Raw genomic sequence first — 19,190 nt, forward strand, 5'->3', positions numbered from 1 at the left:
CTAGCTAACAGAGCTGGTGCTCATGTGCCTATTTACATTACAATCACTCCTCGATTGTCACTTAGACCTGCCTTCTCCATACAAACAGTACACTAACGGACGCTGGTATGAATTTTGTGCAAAGAGAAAGCAAGCAAACATACCAGAATAGAGTAATTTTAGTACAATGGAGGCAAACGACTCTTGTGGCAGTGAAGGCGTTAGCACAAGTATGGTGAAAGGTCAAGAGAAGCGATTATTCCAATCTATTTGGTATTCATGAGACCGTACCTGGAGTACCGAGTCCAGTTTGGGCATTCAGTACAAGAGAGAGGCCAACTGGAGAAATCCAGAAAAGGGCCTCTAAAATGATTAGGGGGCTAAGGCATAGAGCAAATGAGGAGGGGCTAAAGGAATTAGGCTTGTTTGACGTGGAGAAAGCTAAGGAGGCATCTCTTAAAAGTCTTCTACTACCTAAAGAGCATTTAGAAAAGACAGGAGCAGAGATGCACAAAGAAAGGACAAAACGAAAGAGTCACAGATTGTAATAAAGGCAAAATTTTGTAACACATACAAAATTCTGTTTGGGCAATAGGAAAAAATTCTTCCCTATGAGTGCAGTTAACCACAGGAACAGATGGTATAGAGAGACTGGGGAATTCTCAGCCTTGGAGATTTTCCAAACTGGGCAAAACTACACGCAACCCAATCTAATGTGGAAGACAGCCCTGCTTTGAGCAGGAGGTTCAACAGCCCTGCTTTGAGCAGGAGGTTCAACAAAACGACTTCTGGAAATCCCCTCCAACCTAAATATCTCCCCGATTCTGTGAAAATTCAGTCCCCCTACCTTTGCAGTTGTGAAAGTAACCCAACACAGTGTAAACCAGCCGAAGCTTCATTGCACAGTTAAGCAAAGAATAAGAACATACAGACTGGCTGCATAGCCTTTCCTGCCTTACAGGACTGCTCCACCAAGCACTTTCTATTGTGCTGCAGAAAAGAGTACATAGCATTTAGTCACTGTTTACAAGGATCTATTAATGAAATCAGAAATGGACCAGAAGCTAGAATGACTATTGTTCTAGAGTTGCTTTGTGAACACATCATGGTCTCACACAGTGGACTTTTATTTCTCCTCCAAAGAAAGCCCCTCTCACACACCCCAAACTCAAGATCTGTACTCTGAGCAATGGATGCTCTTTGGAAAACAGAGAGGAATTTTCCATGCAGGAAATTTTCTTAATAAAACATCTTGATTCAGAGAACTTCCTCCTCTCCCAGTTACTAGGTAGCTGAAGATACGCTTTCTCCTTTTCTATGGGAAACTTCATATGGCACAGGAAAGACAGGACTTATTATTGAAGCTGATTATCTAACCATATTTTCCTGCTGAGACTGTGACACAAAATCTCTTATCTTGTACTTTGACTTCTAGGATGTCTTACTTGCTGTTCACATTTCATTTTCCCCTCCGTTTAAAGTATTATGCCACTGACAGCATCACTTGAACCGACTCCAGCTGAAAGGCTATGATAGATTATGTAACAATTCAGTCTACTAGTTTTTTTCTTTTCTTCCCTCCATTTGGAGGATCAATGTTTGGGACACCTGACATGTTTGAGTCCTCTCTATACTAAAGAAATAAAAATATTAAACTGGAACAACATGATGTGGCTGGCAACATTTGTAACTGCATATGTAACCATAAGCAAAACATTAAGCATTTCCATTCCAAAACCCAAACCCACTCTATTTTGAAGAAGCATCAATAATCAAACTGTATTTTATTCTGTTATAAAGTTTGCCTTTCTAGATTGCCTATAACTTGCAAGCCTTATTCTTTTTAAAGGAAGATCCAGCCTCATGTTTCTACAGCACTTTTTCATAACGATCATAGTCTAGTGTTGCTGGAAAACCTAACTTTCTTCCAAAAATGACTCCATCTGAGCTCTCCAGCTATGACTAAAATCAAGAGACTCCAATTCCAAAATCAGAAAGGTATGCAGTGAGACGACAATCCTTCCCTTCAAATTTAAACACACAGTAAGTAGTTCTGCTCTATCCCTACTCCTTTTTCTTTTCTGTTGCTGGAGTTATTTTCCTTCATTGCTGCCAATCCATGACAGCAGGGAAGGCTCTTCCTTCCCCTGGTTTCTGCTTTGTTCTACCTCTCCCCAGTGCGACCCACACTTGTCCTGCATTCTTGTACAAACTTTTTGGGCTCTATCTTCCACAGCCACACAGTGAAAACAAGATGATATTCAAGAAAGGGCAGGAGGGGAAGGAGATGAATATAACAATGAATACAGGTAAGGAGTGACCAAGAAGCAAGTCCCCGAGAAAGTAATTTGAATGAAAGTAAAAATAGGAGAAAGGAATTTACTGTTACAGGCCTTAACTTGAGAATGAATGCCATGTTCATTCTCCACATCAAAAACTAAAGTGGTTTTGAGGTTTAGATCATTTGCTCTACAGATAATTGTGATTTTCCAACAATTCCACCACAAACAGAAATCTGGCTCTCGCATATTAACACAATTGCAAGGCGTGCAAGAGCTAAGTCTTCAGATGGTAAGAGTTCTGTGTCAATCCCCAAGATTAAACAGAACCGTCTGCCTTCTGGAGAAAGGCTGCTGCTCAGCTTGGTCACGTTTTGCCCAGCAATGGCCCAATGGGAAGTGTAGTACCAATGCAAAAAGAGACTAGTTACATCACCACTATTGACAGGGCAGGTCCAAAAGTGCAACAGAGATTCTCCAAGATCCTCAAGGGGATGTTTATAGTTTCTAGTCACCTCCCTTTTTGTACTTGAGGAAGATAATTTCCAAGCTTGTTGATGAACATTTTAAGCCTAATGGACAAAACATATTCTACCCATGTAGAAAAGACTTCAGATTTTTTTTTAGGTGTTTAAGTATGGCAATTTGGTAAAGTATGTGTCATCTTTAGTACATGTCTATTTACCATTCTTAATTTAGAATCTACTTCAGAACAAGGCACTGCTATGACAGCATTCCTTGCAATCACTCTTTAATTTACTAACTTTTGAACAAAGAAACCATATAGTTCTGAAAGGACGCATTCAGCTTCAGTCATGCAACGCTCCCCTCCAAGAACAAAGCATTCTGGCTTGCTAACTGCATATGTCACACTTTCAAAACGAGTTTCAGTGCCCATTGATAACTTAGCCATTTATATAACTTGGATAACATGTACTGGTCACCCAACATGCCTTGAACTAAGAAACTACCATTTAAATCCCACTGCTTGAGGAGAATTTGGCACAGCCCACTTCTCATCTGCCTTAGAAAAAGAGCTTTACATGTTTTATAATGTTTTTAAAAGAGGCTGCTGGACAGAAAAGAGGAAACAGCTGGCTAGTCAGTTACTCTTAATTAATGTTTCCTTTGATAAGCTGATACAGATTTAAAAACCCATTAAATGTATTGAAATAGACTTGTTAGTTTTTCAACAAATTATTTCTGGCTTTCCTGTAAGACATATAAAGATGCTTACATACACTGACATTTCTAATATAGTAAATATGAAGGGCTTTAATAATTATGCCCTCTATACACACCTTTTTTCACTGCCATATTCCTGTAAAAGTGGCATATTTTAGCCATATTTGGCTACTTACCTTGACTTCATATTCTATGAAAAGTTAGTACAAGTGAAAAAAGGGAAGTTGTTATTTTTCCCCAGGCTTAATTTAGTGTGCAACATGCAGTTGCTGTACACCGTGTATCTTTCACGCTACTGCTTTGCTAGGACATATAATCAGTTAGCCAACAGCAAAAAGTTACTTTATAAAAAATATTGTACAAATGGAGAATACCTTTGAAGGAAACAGATGGAGATAGGCTTAATAGTTTGCTAAAAAAAAAAAAAAAAAAAAAAAAAAAAGAGAGAGAGAACAGGAATTGAAATTGAAACTATATTTCTCTTGTTTACACTTTGGAGGCCTCGATTTAAGTGGATATTCTCTCTGGCAAGGGTTCAACTCAAAATATAGTTTTCAATACCATATGACTGCATACCATTGCTGCAGGACTGAACTGAAAACAAAAGTGGCAGCGTTTTAAAGAGACAAAAGAAAGAATTGAAGAAAAAAACCAGTATCTACTCCTAGTACTAACTGAGATTTACTCTAACTTACAAGATTTTGTAAGTCAACACTGAAGGAAACTGAAGAATAAAACGTCTACTGTTACCTTCAAATGAAACGTTCAGAATGCTAGAGGAATGCAGGGATAAAGCCCCAAAGTGAAAGTGTTCAGTTAAAGGATTCTAGCACAGAACTCAGAAAAAACAAGGGGGACTGCCATTCCGTACCAAGTCCTTTCCTGGTAGTATAAGTTTCTTTCCCTTTGATGTAATCACCCTAAAGTTGTGTGAGTGCAACTGTCAACACAGCCACACTTCAAGACAAACTTTCTTTTTTTAAGAGACTTATGTTAAGAGTGCTTTTTTTCTTTTTAAAAGCATCACATCATGGATCCCATTTAGAGCACAGCCAGTAAGCTCACACAACCAGCAGTACAGCTTGACAAGCAGTTTAAGCATAGATTAACACTGATTAACACATCAAAACCAACAGTCCTACCCTTCCCAGCACCTTCATATCTCTTTCCTTTTGTACTGGCATAAAAGTTTGGACAACACATAGGAAATGGTGACAAGAATCCTAACAAGCCAGAAATTTACCCAGAAAAAACAAGTGACCATAGTGATTTTTCACCTGTTTTCATTCACCATGCAGCCACAATAAGATTTGTGCTAAGCATGTGCAAGTGGCAGGAGAATGAGGAAGAAACTACTTAAGCCACTAATAAAACTGAAAAGTGATGGAACTCCATTCTGAGGTTCTCTTCCACAGCATGTTAAATATCTAATATATTACATTTTAACTAATTATTTTTGCTAATATGCTAATTATATACAAGTTGTGTAAATCACCATGCAAATTTCAGTTCCCATTTGAAACATCAAAAAGCTGCATGATAAGTATTTGTTAGCTTGGCTGAAGATCCCCTTATTTAAACCCTTTCAGAGACAACTAACATAATACCAAGAGTCAAATATGGCTCCTCTGTAATCATTCCAGCTCTATTTGCACAGTAAAGACTCTTAAAAAGGTTGCAAGCGTCTTGACTGGGTAGCCATATGATCCTTCTCCTACAATTTTTGCCTTTCCTCTCAGTCTCTCCCCTCATTTTGGGACAGGATGCCACTGGTAACAGCTCTGAGATAAAAAGTTACCTTTGTATCTGCAAGGTGAGCAGGCTAGCACAGCTCTACACATTACAATATGCACTGACATCAGCAACAACAATTAGTCCCTCTGATCCACTTCCCAGCAGCTCACAACTGTCCACCCCTACTGAATGGAAGGATGCAAGCAAGAGTTACCACCCTTTCAAGTCAAAACTGATGAAGTTTGCCTCATCATGGTCCTCACATTTTTTATTGTACTTCTGTCTTTAAGATAATCCATCATTTTTTCAAGGGCCCAAAAACAGACAATAAGTTTAAGAGTTCTTTTCTGCCTTTCTTCAGTATTATCACCACAGTCACCACTTCAAACCCAGCACCCATCTAATGGGCCATCTGAAGTGCAGGGCGCAGAGGAAATGCTGATCCAGATCCTTACATTACGTGCGTACTCAGACAGACAGAGCATGACTGGACCAAGTAAGCAAGACATTTATCCCTTCTATTCAAGAAACCTATGCTAGGCAAAACAGCATAAATCTAGGGATCTAAACCAACGGCTGTCTCCATTTCTCGGGATTATGGCTCTTTTTATTTGATAGAGTTGGTAGTTTCCACTCTACCATGGCTCATAAAATTATATTATTATTTTGAGTAACGAACAGTCAACAGATTTCAAAATACAAATTCAAAGAAATAATTTAATGCAAGTTAATCATAATTGCATTTGATCGGGACAGTTATGAAGCATTTCTTTACTTGGGCAACTCAGAGGCATTTGCATTTAAATCTTATGCCAGATGGAGTCTGTGGTCTGATTGTGGCTGTGTCCAAAACCTGGGCCAAATTTAATTCCAGAACCAGATTAGATAACTAAACACTTATTACTACGTATGCTATTTTTAGTCCTTTTAGCTGAGCTTTCACAATGTTTCCTATGGCTTCATGCCTCTATACACTTTTTTAAACCAATAAGCAATATACAGTCCCCTAGCAAGTGAGGAAGTCCCCTTCTCAAAGCCTTCATTCTCCACACCAGTGTGAGAAACCTAACAGAAAGAAACAGCATCCTTGGCTTGTGCTGGGTACAGAAAGGACAACAAAACTCCATAGTCTCCATTCACTTCCTGCTCTTCAAACTCCAAGGTTGGCCTAAACAGGCAATCATTAGGTGAATTTGGTCACAGGCAACCCATTCAAAACAAGCAGTCTGTAGCATTTTCTTTACCAACTGACAGCTTTTGTCTGCCGAGTCTAAATGCAAGTTTTTTTCTCTGTCCTGTATAAGCTTTGATGGAGACATTAAACTTAACCAATTCACTGTGCACTAAAAAGTTTGTCGAGGAAAACGGAGGTTCCCTCAGCTTCACTCATTTTCTAATTAAAAAAGGAAGTCCACTCATCAGTTAACAGATTTTCTTAGTTTCAGATTTTTCAAGCTCTCTATAAGCCAAAGAATATTGGCTACGGTTTCTATTTTTCTTTTTAGAGCTAAGACTTTCCTTCGTGAAACATAAAGACACTTTTTTTATGAGCAAGGAGTTTACAAAACCCTCTACAGCTCATCCACATAATGCTAGAAAAACTGGTATATTGCACATGTGTATCCTTTTGCTTAGATTACATACAAACACAAATCCTTTAATTAAATTTCTGAGACAAAGTATTCCATTGTCAAGGCCATGAGGAATAACAAATACACCGTACCTGCAGCATATACAGGATGCTTTGCAGTAAGTCTTAGCTTCTGCGCTTTGAAAAGCAAATCCATACACTATCTACCTTTTCAGAGAAGTAAAACAGTTTAAAACATCAATTAATACTTTAAGTCTGGCTTATAGACAGCTATACGAATGATTACATGTTCCCCAGAGATGAAAGGCTTCATTTCTTTCAGCCTTTTCCTCGCCCCACTTGCCTTCCTCTCAGATCCAACAGAAAATTACTTTAAATAGCAAGTGCAGCACTGTGCTGTGAACACCACCTTGCTCTTCATGGTGCTCTCCTGCTTCTCCCGCAAGCCCTGATAAGAGACGTTTAGTAAAAAGGGAAATGCACAGCCTCAAAGCAGCAAGACATGCAGTGAGCTGGTCTATGGTTCGGAAAATGCATTGAAAGTACGGAGGAAAGTTATCCTTCCTTCTAGGAACCCTGCACTTCACCAAGGTACGGAAAGGATGAGGAAAGGGAGGAGAAGGATCCAACTTGTGTTCTCTGTAGAATGCTATCTGGGGAGCTGCTGCTTCGCTCTCCACCTTGGCACCTCTGTAGGCCATGACCTTGTATAGGGGTATGTAGAAGATGATAACCATGGCAGGCACGCCATTGCAAGGAGTGCCCAGACTCTTGCTGGAGATGGGAACAGTGGCAGTCTGGAGACAGCAAACAAAAGGGCAGCGACACAAAGAGGTTGTGAAGACCCAAGGAAGGAGGCAGCATGGGTGCAAAGGAATGGGAGGGAGGGAAAGAAGGACAGACAGTTGCATCCTGCCTGACAAAGAAGCAAGTAAGACAGACACAACACAAAAAAGGAAGAGGAATGGATTCAAGTATATTTGCTATAAACTGTTTCTAAGTACACCCATCCACCTCTGCAGAAAGATCTTCTCATGTAATAGGAAAGCAAAAAATATATATATATACACACAAAATCTTTTTAAATTAAAACAATACTATATTATTAAGCATCGTACTGGAAGAGTAAAATATTATAACAATGATTTCAAATTCTTGTATTAAGAACCAATTAATTATTACAGAAAATATCCATGTAAATTTAGAAGCAAACTTCACTATGAATTTCTAACTATTATTCTAAATTCCCAGAGGGAAAGTCCATGCTTGAAGTGCACTCTTCACAACTAGAATTTACTGGAAGCATCTTACCAATACTACACATCAAGCAGAACATCTGCTAAAATAGAGACAAATGGTATAAACCAGTCAAGCACAAAATTAAACTGTTAAAGATAACCTAAAAGATAAACCTTGTTCCCTTTTTCAGTTCAGGAGATTGATGATACATAAAAACCCATTTCAGCTTCACTTTTTTCAAAATACATATTCTGTTTTTTCTGAAAAATAAATACATTCCATGGCTTCTCTCCCTTAACTCACAGAAAAAAAAAAATCGTTAAAAGGAAATCAATCTCCTCCTCACTCTAATATCACTGCTATCTTCATGCCAAAGGATGCAAAGAAGTTTCATTCTTTCTCCTTCCCACACTCTTCTTACATCACTACATTGTTTTGATTAAAACTGCTGAATTTCTAACTCCCAGCACTAACAGTGAGGGCGGGGGGAGGGGGGATAAAAGCTGAGAATAAACACATCCAAGCTGTCCATGATGCCACTGTTTCCCAGGAAAAAAACTATTACCCAAGAATAAATTACAGAAGAGAAGGTGTTATTAAAAAATGCTAGGACTTTAACAAACATACCAACATATGCAGGCTGTTAAAAAACTCTCACAATTTGCAAGTCAGCTTTACTAGCTTGAGAGCCCCCCCTCCATTTGAACGTGTGCACTACAGCTGCAGGCTCCTGCAATATCTTCATGGGTATCTGAAACAACAGAAAACACACAGCCGATGGCCAGGCCGCAAGAACAAGCTGGGGCAGACAGTATGCAGCTTCCCAGTACACCTGCTCCTGCACAGTCTAACTGCGGACATGCACCGACTTGCAGAACGTGCACACTGGAAGTTACCATGGAACAGCAACGTGCAGGGCAGTGCTGGAGTTTGGGGGTTTTAAAAAGAAAAGCCCCTTTTTGTTCCAGTTGCCTTAAACAAGTGGCTGGTTTACAGCAAAGAGCTGAGCACTCCCAGTACCAGTCAGCGGAGTTGCTGGGACATTCAATAATTTTGCAACTCAGGTCATTTCTATTTGGGCTTTAACACAGGTGAGGGAACTTCCAGTTTTAAGTGCGTGCCTGTGCGCACAGGGCCTCTGCCGTCAGCCTGCCTTCCTGCCCCTCACCTCAGCACAGCGTGCAGTCTCTTCATGGACAACAGCTGCACAAACCTCCAATTTACACAAGAACGTCAGATATACCCACCCATTCGGTCATGAAAACCGGTTGATAGCTCTCTCTCAGTCTCAGCCTTGTATCTCACACAGCACACTGGCGGAGAGCAGGACAACAAACAAATGTGTCACATAATCTTGAGCCAATATCAGAGAAGTTCACAGCACATGCTAGCAATACTCACAGGAAGCAAACAACCCTGAAATGTCTTGGTGCGTGTTTAATGCACAAGCTCAGGGGTCTTCTGATACAAGTAACTTTTATAGTAGCTTATCAGCAAAGTAAACTTCCGTTAGTAAATATTCACTTCTTAGAATGGTACCTGCATTATCTGAAAACTGGAAATTAAGTTATTCATGTGATTTATATCAGAACAACAATGCCATTTTGGTTTCTCTAATCAGAACAGTGACCTCCATCTCAGGTTCAAAAAATTTCATATGTAAATGAAAATTGTACCTTCAAATTAGTAGTTATTATAGTTAGAAATTTATTACCACCAAGTGCCGTAATTGTAAAGAAAATAATTACAGTGCATTATCTGGGTAAAATTAATTATAAGTAATTCTGCTTGCTGCCATCTCTTTTCTTAAGAGCCTGAAACAAGCCAACGTGGTGGTGCCACCTCGTGGAGGGGAGAAGGTGCAGAGCCCTTAGACTCCCATCCAGCCCCATTTCCAAAATTTGAGCTCCGGCATCCTCTCTGGTTGGGAAACTTCCACAGCTGCAGTGAGAACTCAGCAGTATATAAATATATACTGAGAGAAATAAGAAAGACACAGAGTACCAACCAGAAAGGGCAAAAAGAAGTAGAATTACTTACAGGTCACCTTCTGTTGCCACAGTTTCTGACCTATCCTGCAACAATAAATGAAGGGGCAGACACCAGAGGTGGCAGGCAGTAACATTAGAAGAGACACACTTTTCGTCCCATATACTGGATCCTACATAGAGTGGGGTAATATGAGAAGCAAAGCCATCAGAAAATGATGCAGAAGACAAGGAAAATGACCGCAATTTTATATATATGCGGAGATATACTTTTGCAAATAAACCTTACTTCAGCCCTCACTACTTGTAGGAAGCAAACAATTCACTCTTGACAAACAGAATCCCTCGTTTCTCCCCTATCATGAGCAAGGCTGCAGTTTTAGTATGGTATTTACCAAAACCTTTTGTATAAGACGGGGGGGAAAATAATATTTATGGAAAGGTTGTCAATTTATGCAGGTTTTCACTAAACTGATATATAGAGAGCTTTTAAAGAGTAAAGCAATTATGAGTATTAGTGACATGCATATTTGCCAATTAAAATTATGTGGCTTTTGAAAAAATTTAACTTTAATATCTAACAGTAAACAAGGTAGGTTGAATTTGCAAATAGAGTTTGCCTTTATTATGGAAGATATCATGCACACCATTAGTGTGTTATCCTTCATTTTAAGCTTTTCCTCTTTCCTTCTTCCATCCAGTGTGATGATACAATCACACTGTTAGCCATATCAAAATTCATAAACACTTAAAAGAACATCTTATTGCGAACAGCACAGATAAAGTTACCAAATTCAGTGTTTGTCAAACGTCATCTTCAAAAATGCAGACATTGAAAATATATATACATATATACATATGGTTGCAAAGACAAAATGCTGGGTTTGACTAGGCTAAAAGAGGGCCCACAGCATGATATTTTTTTTTTAAGTTTTAATTTTCTTGCTTCTTTCAGTAAAGTGCTTTTTTAATTAAAAAGTTAAGTTTTTTGACTGTAAAAATATGCACAGTCATCAATATCAGTCTACACATTTAATAATTTCTGGCTTAACTGTTGAAAAAACCACAAATGGTGCTAATCAGTGCAAGACAACCACAAACAGAGATGCTGAACACAACACGTTTTCCATGCAGCTTGCAATCATCTGGAAAATAATGCACCTTCAACTCAGGCATGAATTACTGGGGATGCTCATCATTACGGGCATCTTCCCTTTTGCCAGGAGGAATTTATAAAACCACACCTGCTGGGCAGAGCCAGCAAAGCCTAGCTGCTACTACAACTAATAATCTTAACTTTTTAAAAATCTAATATATCCCCTAGGCTGGGAAATGCGCTCTGAGAGCAAGTTTCACTGCATTCAGATACGGTGCGTTGTGACTTCTCCCCATATTTTACTAGTGACAGTTCTGCACACATGACAAACCAGTAATTTCATCCAAAGGATGCCATATGCCTGTCTTGTATCCCAAACTGTCAAGGGCAGCAAGGTAGGCAGTGGTGAAAGTAGTAGTCTTTACACATAAGCAATTTGTCAGAAGAGATTTAAGCCCCCCATTCCCTCGCGTGCAATGCCGTAGAAGACAATAAAGAAGTACAATATTGAGAACAGCATCTGTTTCACAACTGCAACAAGATTATATTAAAAAAATTGTCCAACAACTCTTTCAGGTCATTACACAATTTGGTAAATGCTGGCTTTTTTCCATCTATTCCAAACAAGCGAGCTATATAATATGACCAATATTCTTCAAAGAGCTCTCCATACAGTCGAGCTGTCCAGGACATGAATTGGCAGTGCAAAAAGCCTCTTTAGTCAGTAAACATCTGTTCAGTGATGCATTTGTTTTTTGAATTTACAGAAAATAGCTCAGACTCTTTTTAGACGTTGTTTTTTACTGCTGCAAATTCAACTGCTTGTAGCTGCCATTTATGCAAAGCATTCTCAAGCTGTTTGTCACAGCTTGCCTTTCACTTAAAAATCCATGGGAATACTACAAACTCTACAAACCATGAAACCACTTGGTTTTTATGACTACCCTCCCTTTAGGCACTTTTAACCCCTCTGTTCAGCCGTTTCATTTGCAATGCTGCTTACTCCTGCTGTAACCTTTTGGTATCTTGTTTCTGTCTCAACACAGCCTTCCCCTCCTCCTACACCCCTCCTACCACCCCCCCTCCACCTACAAATCTCACCAGCTGAGCCACATAAATATATGCACATTTCTGCTTCCTGTTTTAAAAAAATTCTCAAAATTAAGTGTATGAAAGCATCCTCTGATTTGAACCACCATCAGTCATATATAAAGATCCACAAAATTAGACACATTTTATATTCACTTGGAAAGTTTCACAGAGCTCATTCCAGCTGAGCTCCTACTCCTTCATTACAGACATAACAAATCCATAACTCTGTACATGAGAACAGTTAGCAATGAATAGCACTGTTGACCAATTCATGTGATAAACTGGCTATAGTTCACTTCTATAGCGGTCACCAGGTAGTTTACAGAGATAAATGTACTTCCCATTTCAGGGAAGCCTGAGCAGAGTTCTGCTGTATTCTGGCAACATACAACTTTGAAATAAAAGGCCAGAGAAGCCTCTTTTCCTTGATTTTCTGATAACCTACAATTGGTGGACAAAATCCTGACAGGATGATAAGAAACAAACAGCAGTCAAAGATTACCACCTACCAAGCCAGAGCTAACGCTTTGGGTTGGTACGCAATCATGACAGGGCTGAATCCAGAGAATAAAATGCATGTGGAAGTACCTGAAAAATCACGACTGATATAAAGTTAAAGGCAGAGGATACTGATAAATCAGAAGGGATACTCAGCACTTCACTAATTTAGTGTAAGCAGAAAGACCTTGAAACTAAATTTATGGAGGTCCTTAAACACAAAAAGAAAGCAAGCTTGTGTTGCACGTAATGATGAGAAATCACCTATTCAAGGGATTCGGCCCTGGGGTGATCTGATTGTATCAACGTGCTGGGAGGATGCTTTTAGCCCCAAAGCTCTCAACAGATTTGAGACACAAGGGAATTCCAGGACCCAAACTCCAGGCCAAAGACAACGTAACATATTCAAGCAAAAAGAGAAACATGAATGCCATAATCAGAATGAAAAATCTTAGACACATTACAGAGGAACAAATAGCAAATCTAGCTGCAGCCTAATATAGCAGCATGCGATTGCAGGCCAAGGCAAAAATGCCTCAGAGATTACAGGCCCAAGTTACTTGGAAGACAACATTATGGTCTGCAAACAGAGTAAAATGAAAAATCTGTGGGCATAGACAGGAAGTTAGTTATCACATCATCTTGATTTTAAATTATTGGCTGGACATCTAACAAAGCATGTTAAAAAAATAAAAAACACAATAACACAATGCAAACTTGGGTGAAATGATAATTCGGAGTTGAAAGTGAAATATTTGTGAACCACATGTTTTTACATGTTGTTGAAGGAATGCTACAGAATGAAACATTACCGGTAGCTGCATAAAAAGAGCAAATAAAAATAACTGTAAGGAGCATCACTGGGGAACTCTTAACGTGTTGGATGGGAGTAACATAATTTTCAATGAAATAAAAAAGGGGCACATGTGAAGAACAAGAACAACCAAAGGGGAAAGGAGCCTCAAAAGTTATTTGAGGAAAAACAATACAGCCCAACTTTTAATGCAGCCAATATGTTAAGGAGGATGGGTATTGAGCCTTGATTAGGAAGCAGTTTGAAGTTCAAAACACAACATTCTCCTGTAAGAACAAATACATCTTGCAGGGAAGAACATTTTCATGGTCTCCTAGACAAAAAGAAACTGAAAGCATTACAGGATTTTCCTTGAGCCAGGCCAGCACTTGCTAACAGATGTTACTAACTACTCAGGAACAGAAATGTACCTGCCAGAACAGTTTGTTCTGAACCAGTTTCCATAGCCTACTTTTAACTTATGCTTTGCTTTTAAAGGAAAGCACTCCACCATAGCTGACCTCCAGTTCAGTGTCCTTGAACAGTACTTTTTCGTTATTAATTCCTATGGACAGTGTCTGTCATGACATTGGCAATAGGACCATTTCATTTACCACCAGAAACAGCAACATGCTGGAAGAAAATGAACATGAAAACCAAGTCACATCAGTTCTGACATACATTTCTGTACATCTGCTTCTGCAAGTTTTAGAGATAACTACCAAGGGGGAAAGTATCTAGAAAAACATTTTGTGACACAGATCTGCACCGCAAGGCACAGATCTTCCAAAGCTTACTTAAGTTGGAAAATGAACACCCCAGTTTAAGCCAAATGGTGAAGTAAAATCTTTATAAAAAGATGGATGAGTCCACCTTCATTTAAATCAGTGGTAAAATGCCTATTGATTCAGACGGCTTGGATTTTTTTTTCCCTAAGAAGTTTAACTAAACTGGCTTCATATGACCAAAAAAAAAAAAAAAAAAATTAAAGCTCCAGCCAATGAACAAGTCATATGAACAGTTAAGTAATCTTATTACAGTAGCACTTATCTTCATTTACTGTTCATTACATTAACGTCCATGCCTAAATTTAGACAGGGAACACTTAAGAAATGCAATCAGCTCTTCCACTTATTCTGCAAGCCGTATACAGCTTTCTTGGGCACAGCTCAAACTGCCACTCTTACACAGTTGTTCCTTCAACAGCGCTCTCCGTAGTCTCTTCAACATTGCCCAGGAAACAGAATTAAAGACAACCCTTTCAGTCATTTATCAACTTATTATAAAAGCTGCCTATTGTCAGACACTGTTTTCAGCCACATACAACTGCGCCAAACAATTTTCAGCGCTGGCCTGCAGCATGATCAAACTTTTTATCATCACTGTACTGCATATAACTTCAAAAGTGAAGAAAAAGGCCATTTTCCATTATATATTTTTATCTGCACTTTCATTTCTGACTCAAAATTCTTAACAATTATTCTACATTAGTCCACAGAAATAATTTCTACTGTCATAAAGTTCTCCAGAACTGGCTGTGAAAACGTACACAATACCGAATTAGAAGCATCATCAGTAAATACCGTGAATGACATTACTGAGCCTGGACATAGCTGTGGGGGCAACAAAAAGAGAAGAACAGCTAATTCCATAAGAAGAAAATTAGCATATAAAACATACGTAATATACATAAGACAGAGACAAGTACACACTATTCTGATTTGGTCTGTGTATTAAAAGAAAAACAAAAATAAAAACAAACAAGGAAATAACACAGATACTTTCAACTCCATCAGTGTAACCAGACATTAAACCAGACTACGCCTGCCCTCATACAGCTATGATAATTTATTTAAATAACTTAATTATCAGCACACTCTTTATGAAGGTGACATAGCCCACGCCACCTCAATCACTCAGTATGGAGGTTGTAAAATGCAAAATCCAGAAGCAAATCAGCCCCTGAGTTGCTTCACCATCTACCAGTAAAACTCTCAGATGACACGTGCATGCAGTCAGCAGAAAGTCCCTTCACTGCTCCTGACCACTCCAAGCTGTACATCTCCTGGGACTATTTTTCTCGCCCATCTGTACCCTGTTTTTACCAGTTCAGTGTCTTCCACTACAATATGCCTACACAAAGGGATGATGAGCCTTCATGAAACAGAAGATCCTAGTTCCCACAGTTTTAGCCAGAAAGGTCTTCGAAGATTTATGTAATGAAGCCTCTCTAAGCTAAGGGAATGTGTCTCACCAAAAGTTATCAGCAAAGATGAAGTCAAAGAATGGGATAGGTAATGCACAACAACCAAAAATGAGTACTTTAGTCCACTCAGTAGGTACGAGAATAAAATTATTGACAGCATTAAAGTAATTACATAAAAACTAGAGCCTAGTTAAAAATACAGGAAAGGAGCATATTGGAACCACTTAAACTAATATTAAATACTGCAAGGCCCTCTAGTGGTTAAATCTTTAACACAAGAAAATCCATAAACAATTGTTTTTGAAATGAGGCTACTGAAATGTACTGAAGTTAAGGCATTTAATTTCTGTCACTTCCAAGTAATTAAGGACATGTAGACTAGAGAGCTGCTTAGTTAATTTTTTCTGGGTAGTTACCAGAACGGGCAAAGAAAAAAAGAGAAAAATTAATATCTGTTCACAAAATCAGCTAATACATAGGTATTTTTTGCTCTTAATAGAAATGAGGAGATACTTACTAATGTATCAGCTGTGCACAAGCAAAAAAAAAAAAAAAAAAAAAAACTGCTCTCAAACCTGTATCAGAACAGCTTTATTGCACAACTAAAATACTTTTCTTCTGAAAAAAATGCACTTACTTTGTCCATTTATTATATAGTTTTGATTTCCTCAAAATTTGACAACACTCCCATCAGTGCACAACACTAACTTCCTTTTCAGTCTAGTTTTTCTTCCTGTATAAAATCAGTACTAAAATGAATGCTCATGTTGAAGAAGTTAATTAAGAAGTTGCCATGGTACAGCTGAAAGGAAGCAAATTAGGGGTAAAGAAAAAAAAACATTTTCGTCATCATGGTATATTTAGAACTATTTTTGTGCATACTTCTGTGGAACTGATTTGCAAAAGAGAAAGCAAGCTATTAAAGTAACAGGATTACAGAGACAAAAATGTACATCTGTTTGACAAGTAGAAAACGTTTGTTACTTCCTAGTCTGATATTTTATTTGCCCAAGTCTTAACAAACCATTTTACTGCAAGGAAACACACTGACCTTGCTTGCTCAATACTCAGTCTAATTAGAGGTAACTTTTTAACTCCTTCTGGCTCTGCAGCCTGTGAACAAGCCGAGGGAAATGAGGAACCTAATATGACAAGGAGCACACTTCACTACAAGCTTTGGCATCCACTGCTCAGCTCAAAAGCGTTGAATACACCGCTTTCACAAGCTACTTTTTCTGAAGATCCCTAAAACAGACTCAGAAGTTTTCACTCCCTTTTCTCAGTCTTGCCTCTCATACACACTTGCCCTTGAAAGCTTGATAGCCAAGTGCAGCAGCATCTATACAAGTTCCTATAACATGCCGTGAAAGCAGCTTTCCCTGATGACATGACTGCCTCTCCAGTACGTCATGCCAACTCCCCCCCCCACCCCCCGCCTTTGCAGAGGGGGCAACAAAGGTTACACTGGCAGCCGGGGAAGACAGCACTTGTGGACCAGACTGAGTAAGCAGCTCCGCAGTCTGGAGTGTTAGAGGAAGCCCAAGACGTGGCTCGCGCAGAGTTCAAATGAGGCAGTCAAAGGCACCAAGCTGACAATCTGTCAGGTGGCTGCCACCCACACACAGGACAATGATGCATTTGTCTATCTTTACAGTGTGGGAAGTGCCGATATACATACCCCCGGCAAAATCTTGCTTACATAATACAAACATTTTTCTTCGGCTTCTTTTAGCTCCAGTCTTGTTAACAGGCAGAAGGAAAAATGTTCTCCTTTTCAATTAGGTCATTCAAAAAGGACAAGTCAAGCTCTTAGCCAGTTCTCTACAGTCCAGAGAGGCACGTTTAAAAAAAAACAAAACAAAACAAAAAAACCACACACTACTACTTTCTCACAAAAATATCATCTGCAAGATTTTGCAAGTCCACCACACGTTCAGAAGACTGCTTTAGTCCCTTAATCTATCATCCTACAAATTATGTCCTATTCTGGTTTTATTCTACCGTAAAACTGACATTGCAAACATGTAACTTTACTCTTGAAATACACAAGCAGAACTGAAAATATAAATGGAAGATCAGCCATAATACTTCAAACCTTATCCAAATTTAAGATAGTCTAATAGGCCAAATAGAATGAAATACCAGTTGCAAATGTTTTTTATACCTATCTACATTAGAATAAAAAAACAAAAAACAGTAAAACGCACATAGAAAAAAAGTTCCATGCCATTTAGAGATTTTAAGGCTATGACAAAAAATAACAGCAGCCACAAAACAACACTTGCAGATCCCAAAGATACATGCCTCAGCACTGGAATATAACCAACAGATCACATGATTGAAGGGGAGGGGAAAGGAGGGGAGGGGAGGGTAGAAGAGGGGAGGGGAGGGTTGCCAGATAATCTAAATAAGAACAAATGTTTAGGCACACAAACCATTTGTAGGCCTGAGACAGAAGCTGTGAATTTCAGTCTAAATACAAATCAACAATGAGCGCTCAGAACTCAGTGGTTTGGGGAACTTTCAACCCAGGGGCAAACTACAGATGTTTCTGAAAGGGCTTTTTAACTACACATTAGTGCTTGCTTCCACATCTAGATCTCAATAATAGCTATGCTGCAATTAAAAACAAAGGCAAAATAAAAACAACAACAAAATCCCCATAGAACATACCTCATGGAGGTTATACTGTTGATGAGCTTTTCAGATTGATCTGACAAGCTGGATGGAAGTATTAGTTCAACCGGCTGCAGGCGCAAAACCCGACTTTCTAACTCTAAGCGAGATGCACAGTCTCGAAAACTGTCAAAAATGACTTCTCCAGTAGTTGGTTGGACTGCCTGTCAAATAAAATAATATGTACACATTGAGTGTTTAAAGTTTCAAGGAGAGCTTCAGTGACTCAAACTGCGAAGCCAGAAAGAAAATTTGCGGTGTGTAGTACAAAAATGATAGACCCCATCACCCACACACTTAGCAAAAGTGGCAGATAAAAATATATATTTTTCATACAGTAATAACTTTGAAAGACTACCACAATTTTGTCTTTGTAGATGATAACAATACCTTAAAAAATGTTAACAGGCTCTTGTCATCATCAGTCCATCACTGCTCAGATTTTATTACTATTAAGGACTATGCAAATCTCCATATTTGGATGTCTGTGAAAGGCATATGAAGTTCTCTGTGGAAACTAATTGCCTTCCTAGCACATGCTTTCCCCTCCCCACCCCACCCCCACCAAACTGCACTGTGACATTCAAATATAAGCCCAAGCAAGATGCTTGCAAATTAATGAATTATCAGCAGACAGGGCTCTAGTTATTATTGTACTTATTTCATTATATTTTGCCAGTTCCACATTTCTCAGTTTTTAATGTTCACTATTAAAGAGAATATAAATCTACAGTGTAAGCAGTAATGACTGAATTAGTCTCTTCCTCTAAAGATAATTTGAAGAGAAAAAAGTGCTTGCACATTTTAAAATATCATCCATACAAATGCTTAAAC

The 19,190-nt window shown here is 38.7% G+C and overlaps 1 protein-coding gene across 4 annotated transcripts in view; it reads right to left on the bottom strand.

Moving 5' to 3' along the window:
- LOC112983664 (DNA mismatch repair protein Msh3) overlaps window positions 1-19,190 on the bottom strand; it is a 118,872-nt gene that overhangs the window by 88,344 nt on the left and 11,338 nt on the right. For all 4 annotated transcript variants that reach the window (XM_064500066.1, XM_064500065.1, XM_064500063.1 and 1 more), the window contains exon 8: window positions 18,354-18,520. In XM_064500066.1, the coding sequence (XP_064356136.1) occupies window positions 18,354-18,520 (167 nt within the window). The remainder of the gene's footprint in view (window positions 1-18,353; window positions 18,521-19,190) is intronic.

This window comes from Dromaius novaehollandiae, chromosome W (genome assembly GCF_036370855.1).
Source record: "Dromaius novaehollandiae isolate bDroNov1 chromosome W, bDroNov1.hap1, whole genome shotgun sequence".
NCBI lineage: Eukaryota > Metazoa > Chordata > Aves > Casuariiformes > Dromaiidae > Dromaius > Dromaius novaehollandiae.